Source organism: Saccostrea echinata, unplaced genomic scaffold (genome assembly GCF_033153115.1).
Source record: "Saccostrea echinata isolate AGI-Se365-2 ecotype Australia unplaced genomic scaffold, CSIRO_AGI_Sech_v1 ptg000015l, whole genome shotgun sequence".
NCBI lineage: Eukaryota > Metazoa > Mollusca > Bivalvia > Ostreida > Ostreidae > Saccostrea > Saccostrea echinata.
The window spans coordinates 13,284,556-13,301,547 of record NW_026889764.1 but is presented as its reverse complement, the minus strand read 5'-3'; the positions used below and the strand labels follow the sequence as shown (position 1 = coordinate 13,301,547).

Below are 16,992 nucleotides of genomic sequence, written 5' to 3'. Positions count from 1 at the left end.
CATCATGTCCATCTGCCTGTTCATGTGTGTGTCCCACTTGTGTATCTGGGCAGAAAAACTGGGCACTTTAGCCTTTTTGTCCTTATTCTGACTGAGATAAATTGATGTAGGTCATCTAAATACATGTATATACAAATTAAAGAAAATTACAGGGTATTAGGATGAACACTTTGGAATACTGTCTCATTGTTCCATTGTAGTTGATTTCTTTAATGTTGTAATAATGCACCTGGTCTTTCTAATGCATGACATACAGAGTATACTGTTGTAAAAATTGGCTGAATGTTAAACATTAGGAGTAATGAATCTTGAGAAAGATTACAAAGTTTATATGATACGTATTATAGACATATTGTTCATATGTTTTTACACAGTACAAATATGCGTTTTACAGAGTCTTTGCCAGAATCATATGGACCGCTGGCTGACCTGGGTGCATGATCTCATTTTGAAAGAACATGAAAAATCAGTTCTTGTGCTCATTTTGAAAAAGTAAATAGATTTTTCAGGTAAATGAACATGTTAATTACTAGGGTATTAAAATGTCAAGATTTGAATACTGGTTAACATATAAATAGTAGTTGGTCTCCTTAATGCATTAATAATACATTTGGTATCCCTTATGAATGATATGCGTATATGATATAAATTTAATGACTGACATGTATTAGAAAAAAATGGATCTAAGATTAAACAGGTTATAATTCACCTGAGTCATTTAAATTACTTATTGCTATCTGTTTTTGTCAGTCATCATGTGTCAAGTATTTTCTGTAAATTCTTAATATTTTCAGCTTCCAACAGTGAACTAATTTTTGGGTATGAAGCATCAATAATTTCAATAATATGGAAATCTAGTAAGCAAACTGTATGCATGATTATAATAAGGATTTAGCCTTCTATGAAAACTGTGAAAGTTTCTACCTCTGGGTGGGCCTATTTAGTCATATTGTGAAAATACATAATGAACCTGATGTATATGCTATGGTGTGGAAGGGTGTTATAGATATATTCTGAATGGTGAATATTGATTCTCATATGGATATCAGCTTGTCTTCTTAATGCTGTAATAAAAAAATGATCTTCCTAACGTATGACATATGCTAATATAATGTATATAAAGATTTTGTTGAATTTTGCTAGCTAAAACAAAAATGATTTATGCCTATATGATATTGTAGTAGCAGTAATTTTTCATGACCAGAAGCAAAGTAAAAAAAAAGTCATGTGGAGATCTGATTGGATGTTAAAATTTAATTTAACTGAATTAAGCTTCATATCATTTTGATTTAAAAATGCTCTCAGTGAATATTACCTTGAAAATAAAATTGCATCATTATATATACATAATAAACTTAATGCTGGTATTGTTTAACAAAAGAAAACATGTAGAGAATTGTAGTCTATTTACATTTGCTGCTGATAGATTCAAGGCAATATCTGCAATCCACATGTATTTTTTTATTAAGTGTGTCATAGCTTTCACATTCAAAACACCATAACATGAAAGGAGAAGTCAGAATGTTATGATTGAGACATCACAAATGTTGAACTCCGTTCAAGTGCAGTACGTATCATAAGTGAAAATCAAAATCCACACTCACCTTGAACAGTACCGGCTGCTCTTTCAATTTAGCCCTAAAAGTGCTACACATAACATTTTAACAGACATAATAAATAGTAAAGAAAAGATTTTATCGACTTTATCAATCTACCATGAAATTTAAGAATGTAATTATAAGCATTGAATTGTAAATTTTGGTCATTAAGCAAGTCATAACATGAATGGTTGTGCAGACAAATTTTCATAACATCTTACACTCATTATCCAATTTATCAGCTTAAATGTAGAAAAAAAATTACAATTCTTTTCCTAAGTATCTACATGTACAATATCTACAGAGGTATAACTAAGGTAGTCTCCCAGGAAAATTAACCTTTGCTATAACTTTTGAAGGATGGGTGCTAGGCCTTTCATTTTTTACAGGTGTATTCTTTGTGTCAAATAGATTGGTTCCCTCAAAGAAAATGCATTTTACTGAAAAAAAAAATCATCCACAGGATAAATCTGTTATGAATAGGGGTATGGAAATATATGGTCACCTTGAAAAATGCATAGTAGTCTCAGGTTATCCTTGCTCAATATTCATGTTTTCAAAAAAAAAAAACCCCATATATTTCAGTATTTAAGTTTTGCATAGCTGATATTGGTATAAACATAACATTTTACAAGGAATGTTTAACAACATTCCTGTTGATACAGAAAACTTCACTAGATTAAAACTTCATTATCTGCATACTGGTAATCCATATCATGATTCCTCTTAAATGCTCTGATGTTTTAGAGGTCCGTGTTTGCTCTGCTCCAAAATTTGTAATGTTTAATGGACTTCTGAGCTTGAATGCTGTTCGTTATCTTCATATTTTTCATGTTTACATTTGTTAATTTTTCTTTTCTTTTCTTTCTTTCTTTTTTTTTTTTTTTAAATCATCAAATTTGAATTTGTATTTTGATTACTAGCTCTTCGTGTCTTGGGGAAACTTGGGGAAATCTGAATTGCAAATCTTCTAATGTTGTCTACGGAATAGAATGGACCATTTGTGGGCTTATTTATGTGAGTAAAACCAAGGGTTCACTTAATCAAAGACTATCGGAACATAGATTCCAAATTAACAGCTTCTATACAAACATTTTAGTTTACCTGATAATTCTATTCTGTCAATGAAAGTAAGAATTTTAGAAAAGATTTACTATCATATCATTTCAGCCCATCCCCTTTAAGTACACCTTTAAGACAACGAGAAGAATACTGGATAAAGGACTAGGTACGGCTTTTCCATATGGTAGCAATGACAATGTCGATAGTTTTGGGGAATCTTTCAAGCCCACAGTGCAGAGATTGAATGTGATGGGACTTTTTAGCAGTGTGTAGAGACGTAAGCGTAGTCATGGACATCGGTCTTACAATAAACTTATTATACACGATGTCTCCTTTGATTCACTACTACCTCATGTAAATAAACAGTTAGGCTTTCATCACATTCGTTCCAACTTTACTCTGTTCCTTTGAAAGTTGCGGAAGAAAATACCACTCAAACAACCCGTTTGTTCCTTAAACTTCAATATCCCACCAAAGGAATTATAGCTAATATAAGTAATATTCTTAATCACAAAAAAGTCCAGTCTTGTATTCCACCATATTTCAAGTTGAAGTCCACATTTCTTACAAATACTGGTATACATCGATAATTGCTTCCAAACTTTTTAATTATAAAAAAGTTCTACAGTGCCTAGATATCGAGCATCTGAAATATAATCCTTCAACGTGTTCTTCTTCACCCTGCTGGATACGTTATTACTGGTGACGTAAATATAGTTAATAATGAGGACCTTAAATCAATTATTATTAAAAGGCCAAAGTTTAGGGAACCCTGAGCTCTCAACTGGCATCATTATTTTCATATTATGAATTCAGTAGAAGATTACGCCAGACAATGGACCACATATGAAAAAGAAGACCTTGACACTTCATCAGAATGGATTAAATTTAATTATCAGATGGATGTTGAAGTTGTGCATTAAGCGATTTAGGGGCAATATGAAAACCATCTATCCTTCTGTCTTCGACAATGCGGAAGTGAAACAAGAATAAGATAGATTACATGATCAGTATGTACTGGTCCCCGCTGACAAAGCAGGTAACAACATTTTCTTTGTTTGTAAGGCTCATTATTTGAATTGTATTTTAGAGGAATTTTAATTCTGCTAGGGGTAATCCAACTTATACCCAAAGCTCTCTTTCTAAAGAGGAAATTCTTCAAAATCATATGTCAGTTTTAAATATTTTTAATATTCCCAACAACCAAAATGAATTTGAATTACCATATTTATGCTGGATTCCTAAACTCCATAAAATCCTTACAAATAAAGATACATAGCGGGTTCCAGTAAATGTTCTACCAAGCCTCTTTCTTTACTTCTTTATAAAATATTTACATCAGTGAAGGAGAAACTTCAGGACTACTGTACAACAGTATATTCGAGATAGGTGTAAATCAGATATGGATATTTAAAAACTCCAAGGAACTTTTAGAAAATTTGAAAATCACAAAATTTTAACAAAATCATTTACATCAAAACGCACGACTTTTCAACTCTCTATACAACCATTTCCCCTAAAACTTTGAAGTCCAGGCTTTTTGACATCATAGACATGTAGCTGCTATTTCAATAAAAATGGAACTTGTAAATATACTTTCCTTGTCATTGGTCATTTGCAAATTATTTTGGTTAAAAACACTCTGATTGTACACACAAGTACTCTGAAGTTGATATTTAAAAAATTCTTGAGTTTCTGATTGACAATATCTATGTAGTTTTTGGAGATCAGGTCTTCCAACAATCTGTTGGAATTCCCATGGGTACCAATTGATTCCCCTTATTAGCAGACCTATTTTTGTATTCATATTCAGCAGAATTTATTCAAAAACTTCTGCATGATACGAAGAAATACTAGATGTTGCCATCAACTCGACATTCAGATATATCGACGTAGTATTATCAATTAACAATAGTTACTTCCATTTATATGTCGACTCAATATATCCCAGTGAGCTTGAAATAAAGATACCATAGAATCTGACACTTCTGACCGGTCGGTCGGTGATGCTCACTCCTCCATGGCACCTGATCCCATCTCTGATGTTTTTGGAGGTCCCTGTTTGCTCTGATCCCGATTTGTATTGTTTAACTGGACTTTGAGCTTGAATACCTCCCGTTATCTCCATATTTCATGGAGAAGCTTGTTTAATATATACAGATAACGGATGAAAAATTGTATTCACAAGAACCTGATACATCATCAAAGCTGATTTGCTTTCATTGAAAATGGTAATTATATTGCACCTATCTAAGTATAATTCTCAGAAAATAGAAGAAATATGCATGGTTAATTAATAACAACTTTTATTTTTTCTATTTGCCACTTTATAAAGTGTGTCATAACTTCAACATTCAAAACACAAAACATGAAGTCAAAATGTTAAGTTACATCTATGATTGAGACATCACAAACGTTGATTTCCGTTCAAGTGTAGTACGTATCATAAGTGAAAATCAAAATTCACACTCAACTTGAAAAGTACCGGCTGCTCTCTCAATTCAGCCATACAAGTGTTGCATAACTTTTAAACAGACATAGTAAATAATAGTATTCAAAGAAAGGATTTTATCGACTATATCAATCTACCATGAAATCTAAGAATATAATTATAAGCATCGAATTGTTAATTTCCGACCTTCAGCAATTCATAACATCTTACACCCATTATCCAATTTGTCAGCTTAAATGTACTAAATTTACAATTCTTTACTTAAATATCTACCATATCTACAGATGTTTAACTAAGGTACTCTCCCAGAAAATTTACCATTTGCTATAACGATTGAACGATGGGTGCTAGGGCTTCAATATTTTACAGGCGTATTCTTTGTGACAAATAGATTGGTCTTCTAATTTGGCTTTTTGCCTCGGGCAACAGTTTCCCAGGTCTTCCCCTTTCACCTCAGGACAACAGTTTGACTGTTACAATGTACCCTTGTAGTCAAGAAATATGTGTATACTATCAAACACTGTTAAATGATAAAATAAAATTATGTAAAAAATGAAGTGTTCAGTGACATGTATAAAGATTTACTTAAATAGAGGCATACTGTATTCAGAGTTATTTTCGCCCCGTGTTATTTTCGCCATTTCGAACTTGCGAACAATTTTGCCCCGTTTTAAATTCGCCAAGTCACAGTTCTGTTTAAGAAATTATACGGTGTTCTTTGGATTCGCCCACCTGTGATTAGTGCAAAATTGGCAAAAAAGAGGGGGGGGGGCGAAAATTTTCCTGTACAGTAATGATGTTCATTTGAGTGGTTCTATTTACACTAGGAATGCCAATTATTATTTGAGTACTTGACTTTTTTATTCAGTGATACTGACTATCGACTAAATTTTTAAACTTACTTCCTTGTTAAAATGGCGCTTTTATTTCATACTAATTCTAAATTCAAGTTAATAACATGAAGAAAATTAATAAATTGAGAGAAATGCTTTTCTTCGTTTGGTCTTTTGGTGTCAAAGCTTAGACCCACCTCTGATGTAGATCATTTTTTTTAAAGAAAAAGAATTAATACATACTTAAGCATACCTTTAATTTTGGAGGTAGATGCGCGCATGCTTTTATATTTCAAAATTTATTTACTGGTTGCATTTGTTTCCCGCACAAATTGCATAAATAAGATTTAAAACACTTTTTTACGTTTTGATAACTGTTTTCAAGTCAGAAATCAATAACTGAGCTGGACCAAAGCACCTTTAAATGACATCAAGTGATTACATTATTTGTGTAAGGAGAGGAACTAAACAGACATGAGAAAAAAATCACTTTAAATGAGTACTAGTACTTTACTATTGCTTGACTGAAGCCCCCCAATTATTGAACTATGCTATCTGGGAAAATGGCATCCCTAATTTACACATAACTGTAAAAACCAGTTAATCGCTACAGTCACAGGCACTCGCAACACACAACAAAATAAGCGTCTTGTCTTGTAATATTCATTTTTTATATAAGCTCACCTGAGCCGAATGCTCAAGTGAACTTTTCTAATCGAAACTTGATTGTTGTCTGTCGTTGTTGTCATCGTCATCGTTGTTGTTATCATAAACTTTTTCACATTTTAATCTTCTTCTCCATAACCAATGGGCCAATTTCAACCAAACTTGGCCTAAGTATCGTTGGGTGAAGGGGATTCAAATTTGTTCAAATGAGGGGCCTATCCTTTTTCCATCAGATGATTATGAAATAGTGAAAATTGTGTGATATCTTTTAAAAATCTTCTTCTCAAGAATCACTAGGCCAAAAAAGTGGAAACTTATGTTAAACCTTCTTTGCGTAGTGTAGATTACTTTGTTTAAATCATGATCCCCCGGGGTAGGGTGGGGCCAAAATGTGGGATCAAAATTTTACATAGGAATATTTAGAAAAAATCATAAAGAATCTTCTCAAGAACAACAATGCCACGTTTCGTCATATTTATATGGACATATCCTCAGGTAAAGTAGATTCAAGTGTGCTCAAATCATGACCCCCGGGGTAGGGTGGGTCACAATGGGGGATGAAATTTTTACAACGGAATATATGGGAAAAATCGTGAAAATTCTTTTCAAGAATAGCAAAGTCTTGTTGATTCATATTAATATGGAAGCATCCTCGGGTATTGTATATTTATTATTTAGGTTCGTTCAAATCAAGACCCCTTGAGGTTGGGTGGACCCACAATGGGGGATCAAAGTTTTACATAGGGATATTTAGGAAAAAAATCCTGAAAAAATGTTCTTCTCAAGAATAGCGAAGCCCTGATAATTAGTCAGATTATTATGGAAGCATCCTCAGGTAGTGTAAGATTTAAATTTGTTCAAATCATGAACCATGAGGGAGGGGGGGGGGCAAAGTAGGGGATTAAAGTACCATCAGTGCCAACTACTGTTCATTTTATATAATGGATGTTGCAGCTTTTTTTCAACAGAATTTATAAATTTACATTTGCAAATATTTTTCTTAGATGAACCTATTGAAGAGAAAATATGTTCAATTCTGTATGAACTTATTAGGGGGTCAGAGGTCATGGCGTGACCGAATCACACAGCGAGATGATACATGTATCTTGTCTACATATTTCTGTCACGGTGATACTGGTTTCGGAACTGCTAAGCCGTTAAAGCGATGAAAAAGATAAAATTAATGAAACATATGGTTTTTTTTTAGTGCAACAAATGATCATAAGTTCTTTCTTCGGTGTGAAGAATGTTTTTAATTAGCCTAAAATCACGCTTACCTTTTTAACCCAAAATTCCTTTGAAGGTGTGTAAACTGAAGACGATACCACCGCTTTTGACTTCATATATAAAGAACTCAAGGCATACAATAATAGTAAGATTATTCTCAGTATCGATCATTGTTTTGTTTTTTTCATTATGAACAGCTATTTCCTGAGCTGGACTGCTGAACATCAAATGTTGGAGCGAGGCGAACTCTCAAGACCAATTAACAGCTTCCACTCGGCACATCTCGGCCGATTCGTACCTCATCAAACCTCGGCTGTATCATGTAAACCTCCATTGAACCGGAGCTACTTTATACGCAATATATGGCTGCGCCCTACATTTACGTGCACAGTGTGCTGAATTCGATCCGTTAACAAACGTGTGATTATGTAAAGATACTAAGTGCATTTTTCTTGGTAAGTGTTATTCTTAGTGTAACCTATATGCTTTTGAAAATTTTCGTCGTATATCAGATGCATGTTTATTATCGTTTTCAAAGCGTTACGTTTTCCATAAGCGGTAAACAGGCAGACTTATCACAAATGTTAAGCGGAGACGCATATCAAGTTTCCTCGTACAGCCGAGGTTTGATGAAGGTGACGGAATCAGCCGAGGTTTGCCGAATGTGACGGAATCAGCCGAGGTTTGCCGAATGCTTCTATGTCATTGCGCGTCACAACATAGCAATACGGCGGGCCGTTCGTGTAATAAATGCAGTTCTTTTCAGAATATTCGTCTCAAATGTAAATAAAAGTAATAAACAACAATGTTAAAAAGTTCACTGGGAAATGAACTTGGTTGGTACGTGATCAAATCTTCTGAGAAGCCCATCGGGATTTCTTAAATGATAAAATCATGGATGAAAATAATTTGATTTGTATACCTTTGAATGTATTGAATTAATTTGTAAAAGCCGTTGTGATACAATGTCTGGCAATGATAATTTATAAAAGTTTTCTATCACATGCAGACAATAAATGTATCAACATTTTCTATTTACGTATTATACTTTTCACTCTGCAAACTTGTTTTAAAAAATGAATAGAAAGGATTCATTTAATTGATACTAGGTTTGAGCCACATTGTACTGCTATATAATGTATACAGAACTAAATGTGAGACATCTTAAATTTTAAATATGTCAGATCACAACACGGATCATTGGATTATGTGAGAATTGAACTATCTTGTGCTTTGGTATGGTAATTAAAAAAATTGATGTAAAGCTATCATTTCATTTCGCAAAGCTTTTATTTTTAAATTTTCAAAAGGTATACTTGAGTGACTGTATTTTGACTAGCTGTGAAAATCAAATGATTTTAAAGCATTTGAATTATTTTGGTTTATGGTCTATGCAAGTCTAATGATAGCAAATATGTAAATAAAAACATGCTATTTACATATTGCTATACTGGATGGGGCTTAACTTTTACTGAATCCTAATCACAACCTTGAAATTTTATGAAGTAGATGTACAAGTAGTCATGGTTTTAATATGACAAACATATTCTTAAATCACAAAGAATTTAAACAAATATAGTTATGTGTCAGAACTTCATCAAATACATGTAATTGGAAAGTGAATGCACTCAATGACTATTTGGTTTTAAAGAAGCTAGGAATAAATAGCAGGAAAAACTACTTTAAGTCCACTGTGAACTTTGAGACTTCAGCAAGGCAATATGAAGAATACTGTACTTGGTCTAAAGTCTTTTCTCTGTCTGCATTCACTTTTAGGTTCATCTGAATTGGGCATTTAGAGTTAAACATGGATATCATAACGAGGTACTCTGGGCTAATAATCTCTTAATTAGCAGCACAGGTACTTGTGGACAGGACCCCCCCCCCCCCCCGATATTCAACCCCGGGGCTTGTTGGACATTTTTTTTCACAAATTATATTTATTGCACTTATTCATCATGTGTGTCATAGGAAAAAAATCGTGAAAACCCCAAAATAATCGTTTCACACAAAAATACCCACACGCACATGATGAATAAGTGCAATAAATATAATTTCTGAAAAAAATATCCAACAAGCCCCGGGGTTGAATATCGGGGGGGGGGGGCGGGGGGGGGGGTCCTGTCCACAAGTACCTGTGATTAGTGTAGGGCTAAAATCAATGCAAGAGACAAATAACTGGTGCTCTATAGATCACTGATTTGGTATTTCTTTCTAGAAAAAAAAAAAAAAAAATTAAGAAGTGGGTACGTGTATATTGTCTCCCTAAGCCACATATTATGGCCTGGTCTCCTTAGTCCCTAAATCAGAGTTATATGTATATATGTATATCTTACTTCATTGTTTCTTCTTTTGTTGTTCATTGTTCTGCTATATCTTTAGTGACACCAATATATAAATATATGAAATAAGTTATAGCGATAAAGTCATTAAATCATCACAGTTAATTGTTCGACCAATCTTAAAAAATCAAACATATGATATGACATTTATTACTCCTTGAAAAAAAAAGTTCTCTTTTTTTTTTTTTTTTATACTTTTCAAATTTTTCTCATACACCTGTCATGGCGATTAAATTTTAAGCAATGAAAAAATTGCCAACCCAACCCATCCGTTTATAACAATGCTATTATTGTCAACCGTTTGAACCTTTATCTGGTAATTAAAGTAAATCTTTGTGTTACAATTATGTAAGGTTGTTGTGGAGGGGTGTTTGTGACTTTTTGATTTCTGTAAACATTGACGGCCAGAAGGTAAACAGGCGCCCGGAGAGACGCTGGCTCGCGGAGCTATCCTATCACCCAGCATTGCCCATTTGACAAATACAGATATCCGATAGGATTAGGACAAATAGAACTATAGCTACCTTCATGATAACCGCCCAAAGTACTGAATTTCATATTTCAGGAGGCACCAAATGTGGGTAGATTCTGACAACTTTCTCTTTTTTCAAGACACAGCTATTTATTGCAAAAGATTCAAAAATCATCCAGAGATGGTTTTGGAGTTTTAAATTTTGATTACTGAAATAATTTATGGTCAATTTTTAACTTAGCTAAATTTTGGCCGGTTATTTCCCCTATGTACCCCGTATCCGCTACTATATATATCTTGTGTTCTTTGTGGAATAATTCGCATTTCGGGTTGTCAAGCAAGCAAAATGTTTCCCTCCCTAACTGTCGTTGTTGTTTGTCTCGGGCTTGTGTCGGCTGGTTCTCTGGGTGAGTATGGAAATTCCGAGAGAGAAAAAAATCGTTAGAAATCGACTTTCAAATCGAATGTTTATTTGCTATGCAAATGTAATTGATGATTTAAGGTGATGCTTGCATCAATTGAAAGTACTTTTGTGAAGAGAAAAGTTCAAATTCATGTCAAAGTAGTCAAATTATTCCGATATCAATGGATAAAAATTGCCATGCATTCTTCATGTAAAATTCCAGATTGACCTCAAAATCATTAGTCTTCTAAGGTTCACATATATGTACATCTTATAAGATGTACTTGGTAGGCGCGCACCGAGGGTTATTTCATGCGCATGCCTGGATGAGGCGAGGATATTATAAGCATCCTCCTTTTTTTGCAGATTTAGGGCAAATCGGGGGGGGGGGGGGCTGAGGAATTTTAAGCAATAACAATTTTTTTTAAACACATGGAATATATGCATGCAATTCAAATTTTTTCAATGATAGTTATTGTATATTATCTTTTTTAAACCATTCATGAAGAAGAAAACGCACATAAAATACCGAAACTCAACCATGGTTCGGGAAAAAAATATAATTCCAGAGAATGAATCGTAAAATTTTATTATTTATATGTAAAATCTAATGAGCATTGTGCTTTCTCTTGTGGACTCGCAGGCGAATAGGATTATATCTCCATTGTGTATAGTAGGTTCCATAAAGCTGCACGGAGACAAAGGCGTCGGGAATAAATGTTTAAATCCGAAAGTTTTCTACTCATGATTATACAGCAAGACCTTAAACATTTATAGGATTCAAACACGCTTCGAAAATTATTTTGTACTTTTTTCTAACTTTTTGAAAATCGTCATTTAATTGACAAAAAATAATTGCACTCAGGAGACTAATCAATTTTCTCTTTTCAGTGAAGAGACAAGCTGGATGCCCTGGTGAGCATACATTTATTTTCATTATTTACAAAGAACCGTGAGTGGTATACATGTATGGTCATATCCTCTACACAATTTATTCCTACTGAAACTGCAAAATTTTGATCAAGTTACAAGGTTATCAAATACCAGAATAAGTATTATATATCTTAAAAGAACTCACTTGTTTATGAGGAGAATTGTTGCCATCATTGGTCCATGGTACCTAGATTTCACCTTCTTTCTTCCATGGTCACTTAATATATTTCTATTTGTCTTCACCTTTTATGCCACTTACATATAAATTATAATATATATCATTATCGCATATTCTGAATTTATATTGCAAAACTGAAAACAGGAAATGTGCATGGCTTTTGCATACTCTGAGTTTGTCAAAATAACAGATAAGGAAGGACTCGGATTGTCGCCATATCGTAGAAACCTTACTGTTTTGCGTTCTAAGCTAATGAAGTTTTATAATTGTCCATTGCTGTATTGTATTACAAACCTAGAAGTATTACGTATTTGTTCTTCTTTTTCCAGATCCATTCACCAACGTACCTAACCCCTGTGTTAACAATGTTCAGGGCAGGATCTACTATCCCCACCCTAGTGACGCCTCCAAATTCATCCAGTGCGACCTCCTTGGACGTATGTACATTATTCAGTGTCCACAGGGATTAACCTACAAAGCCAGCACATCTTCCTGTTCAACAGTTGGCGGGGGAAGCCTTCCCACGGTGATGCCGGCTACAACCACCACTCAAGCACCTGTTCCTGTCGTCACCAGTAAACCCTCCTCCAACCCTTGCTCTGTATTAAATATAAACAGGGGTAACATTTACTTTGCTTACGCTTTTGACAAGTACCGATTCATCGAGTGTGATTTGTTAGGAAACGCCAATATTCTCAACTGCCCCTCCGGGCTTGTTTGGGAACAGAGTCGTCTCTCTTGTGTTTACGACATCGGAACGGATAACGTCGTTCCCAACCCAGCCGGAACAGGTACCGGAAGTGGGACTGGAATGGGAACCGGAACAGGAAGTGGTACCGGAACTGGTGGCACCGTGGATCTAACCACCCTTTGTGCTCAGAAAGGATCCACAATAACCACCACTGACGATCTGTTTCACCCCTACCCAGGAGACAAAAGCAAGTTCATCCAGTGCGACCTATGGGGTCAAGCTAACGTAGTGGACTGCCCAACGAATTTGATCTGGAACGAAATCAGCAAAACTTGCGCTGCTCCTTACATTGTAAATGGCGTTCCTGCTCAATCTCTCACAGGCTAACTTTAACTTATTGTAGAGTTTAGCTAGGTTCTAAAATTTCTGCATTTTAATTGTTCATGATATACATCCGTGTACATAAGCTCTCTCATTTCTTTTCTCTGTATCTCAGGAAATATCTTGTTTGCTCATAAGATTTGACTTGCAATAAAATGACTACCCGTTTACTTGTTTTGTTAGTTTTGTGTTTTTAAGAATTTCTCGAGGAGATGTACTATTATATTTGATTACTACCCGTTGATGTATCAATCACACTTACATATACTGTACAGCATAGTTTAATTATAGCAACAAATTTTGGTTTTAGGAATTCATTTGAAATTTAATATCTTAAGTGAAAATGTAAATCCATGCACTTTAAAGAGAAAGATATTCATTATCAATGATATGTACTGGTGACATGCCAGATTATCTATTTCAGCTTCAATGAATTTTGCGTCATCTGTCTGGATAACATCCATTACACTCAGGTGTCAGACGATTAATTTCAACTTTCCAGTGTATTAACCTGTTTTACTCTGTTAAGGACTGTAAGTGAATACATAAGTGGACAAATACATACGTACATGTACATGTATAGTATTTATATTCACTTTATACCCCCCTCCCCAACTGTACAGGTTGGAGAGACGCCGTTTTACTCTAGGGAACACTTTGACAGAGAACGCTATAACCTTCTCTACAATTATGTATTTTCAATTCTCTTTTATTAGTTCTCTTTCCTTGAGTTCATTTCCCCATGATCCGTATAAAGAAAAGAGTTATTAGAAAGATGAATAAACCAGAAAATGAGTAATATTTTGCGTATTTATAACTCATTCTCTCTCTTTAAATAATTTAATTGATCGAGACGGGTTATGCATAAAATCGGAGTTATTTAAATGAACAAAGAAGCATTTAATAAAAATAAATAAATCAATAAATAAATACAAAATTTAAGCGCCGGTCAATGAAGTTTATCTACTTACACTTATCTTATAGGGCAATATATAAGTTGTACATGTATATTTAAATACATTTCTTTCTGTGTTTCTTTTTTCCCTTTTTATAGAAAATATGAAAAGTAATTTTAAAGTACTCTTTATTTGTTTTCTTAGGGGAAAAATAAATAAGAAAGCAAAAGAAATATAAGGGAGAGCAAAAAGTGCAAAGTTTGAAAATAAATTGTAAAAGATCTAGACATAGAATCTCATATCGCCATTACAGCTAGGCTCTTGACATATTTTTTTCTTCTTTTTTTTTTTTTTAAATTACCCCCATACCTTGAATGGAAAAAAAATTGTCGACAAAAACCACAGACAGTAGATGTTAAATATTTTTCTTTACTGATTTTTTTTTTCAGTAAAGAAAAAAATATGATTGTGTTATATAGACGAAGAATAACACGGTTGGTATAAGGGTTTGTACATTTATTGGATCCCATTCCACTGGAATCAATCAATCAAACAAAGAAAACAAATGGCCCTATAAGAAATAAAACACAAAAAGTAAATGACATGAGTAGTGTAATTAATTATATGCAGTCCTCATAGATCGACACGGATTTTATTAAAAATAGATTTAACCAATTTTAAAGGAATGCGTAAAAAGGGGAATAACTCTTACGAATTACCAAAATTCGTGCTCAGATGAATACATGAATAATTTATCAGAATATACATGTATTAAAAACATATAAACAAAAAGTAATTGCCATAGCGTACCAATTTATGGAATTTGGCAGATTATGCAGGTATTCTGCGGGTTCTCACAATGACAAATCTGAACCTACATGTATATAATCAATAATCACAGTTTCAGTCGTATAATTAATTTCAAGACAATGGCTGATCATAAAAATAATAAAATTATACTTTCAAATTACAATATCTACATCTCGCTTTGCTTACAATCAATCCGATAACTGAAAATAATACCTTACAGAAATACAATGAACTTTATTTCAAAACTTCACTCGTTCTCTCTTTCAACCAAAGAAATTATATTACGAGAAGCTACCCTGTAAACTACCCTGAATAATCAAAACCCTTGGCCAATAAAATTACGTGTACTTACAGCATATGTCAAAGGTGGACGTGGTCAGCCAGCCAGAATAGTTAGTAGTAACATGCAAGTGAAATAGATAAAAGTGCAATGATGAGAATGATTAATGAAAACTATTTAACAACATTTGAGATAATAAATAATTATTCTTTATTCATTATTTTTTAAAGCAAATCCACTCTGCCACATATAGGTATAGGTATGGGGTTACATGTAAGTCTTTTTTTTTTAATGAAGAAAAAAAAATGAAACATCAAGTGCCTATGATGAATGCTCCCAACAAAGAGTATGTTAGTCCACCGACGAAACATCTGTATAGTAAACATATATAAAAAACAGAATAAAAGATTATAATGAACCTGGCACCAATTTCATTGATGTTAAAGAGATTACGAGATCGACTATGAGACATTTTTAATGTCACTAAATTCCTAACATGGGTATGTTAGCACAATTAAGAAATAAACAACAATGTTAAAAAGTTCTCTGGGAAATGAACTTGGTTGGTCACGTGATCAAATCCTGTGAAGCCCGAAGGGCTTCTCAGAAGATTTGATCACGTACCAACCAAGTTCATTTCCCAGTGAACTTTTTAACATTGTTGTTTATTACTTTTATTTACATTTGAGACGAATATTCTGAAAAGAACTGCATTTATTACTCGAACGGCCCGCCGTATTGCTATGTTGTGACGCGCAATGACCTAGAAGCTGTTTGGTCGTGAGAGTTCGCCTCGCTCCAAGATTTGAATACTTACATTGATGTTCAGCAGTCCAGTTCAGGAAATATCTGTTCATAATGAAAAAAACCATGATCGCTACTGAGAATAATCTTACTTTTATTGTATGAGTTCTAAATATATGAAGTCAAAAGCGGTGGTATCGTCTTCAGTTTACATACCTTCAGAGGAATTCGGGTTAAAAAGGTAAGCGTGATTTTTTACTAATTAAACACATTCTTCACACCGAAGAAAGAACTAATGATCATTTGTTGAACGAAAAAAAACATATATGTTTCAATAATTTTATCTTTTTCATCGCTTTAACGGCTTAGAACTAGAAGTTCCGAAACCAGTGTCACCGTGACAGAAATATGTAGACAAGATATTATCTCGCTGTGTGATTCGGTCACGCCATGACCTCTGACCCCCTAATAAGTTCATACAGAATTGAACATATTTTCTTTTCAATAGGTTCATCTAAGAAAAATATTTGCAAATGTAAATAATGGAAATTTAACAATTAAACAAATCAACTCGAGATCATTTAACATAAGGAACAAAAAATTCTATGATCAATATACAGTACCGACAGTTGTTAAAAAACATGTAATGTTTATGTTGTAGGAAGTTCAGGTACGAAATGATTTAAGAACAACTTTACAAAACTTTTCTTAACCTGTTAGTTTTAAATATTACAAGTATTCATCAAATCATAAAAAAGATATTGTGTTTGGATTCATATAAATGTTGCTGGGTATAAATTTCTGTCTTTCATTCTCAAAAAAGGGCATCTAAATAAATAATGAAACTCCTCACCAAGTTCATTATCATTGCAGAAATTATACAATGCTTCTCAGATCTATCAATACTACGTATAAAATGGTTTAATCTACCAGATTCAATTGGCAAGTTATTATTTAAACATCGAAATTTACACAAATGTAATCTACGATCAGATGGTAACATGTTTAGATAATTCTCGAAACC

At 33.6% G+C, this 16,992-nt stretch overlaps 1 protein-coding gene across 1 annotated transcript; it reads left to right on the top strand.

The window, feature by feature from the left end:
- Window positions 1–10,987: 10,987 nt before the first annotated feature.
- Window positions 10,988–13,398, top strand: LOC133187884 (uncharacterized). The gene is made up of 3 exons (XM_061323274.1): window positions 10,988–11,059; window positions 11,947–11,970; window positions 12,496–13,398. The coding sequence occupies exons 1-3, from the start codon at window positions 10,999–11,001 to the stop codon at window positions 13,242–13,244; spliced, it is 834 nt and encodes a 277-aa protein (XP_061179258.1). The 5' UTR covers window positions 10,988–10,998; the 3' UTR covers window positions 13,245–13,398.
- Window positions 13,399–16,992: the final 3,594 nt, after the last annotated feature.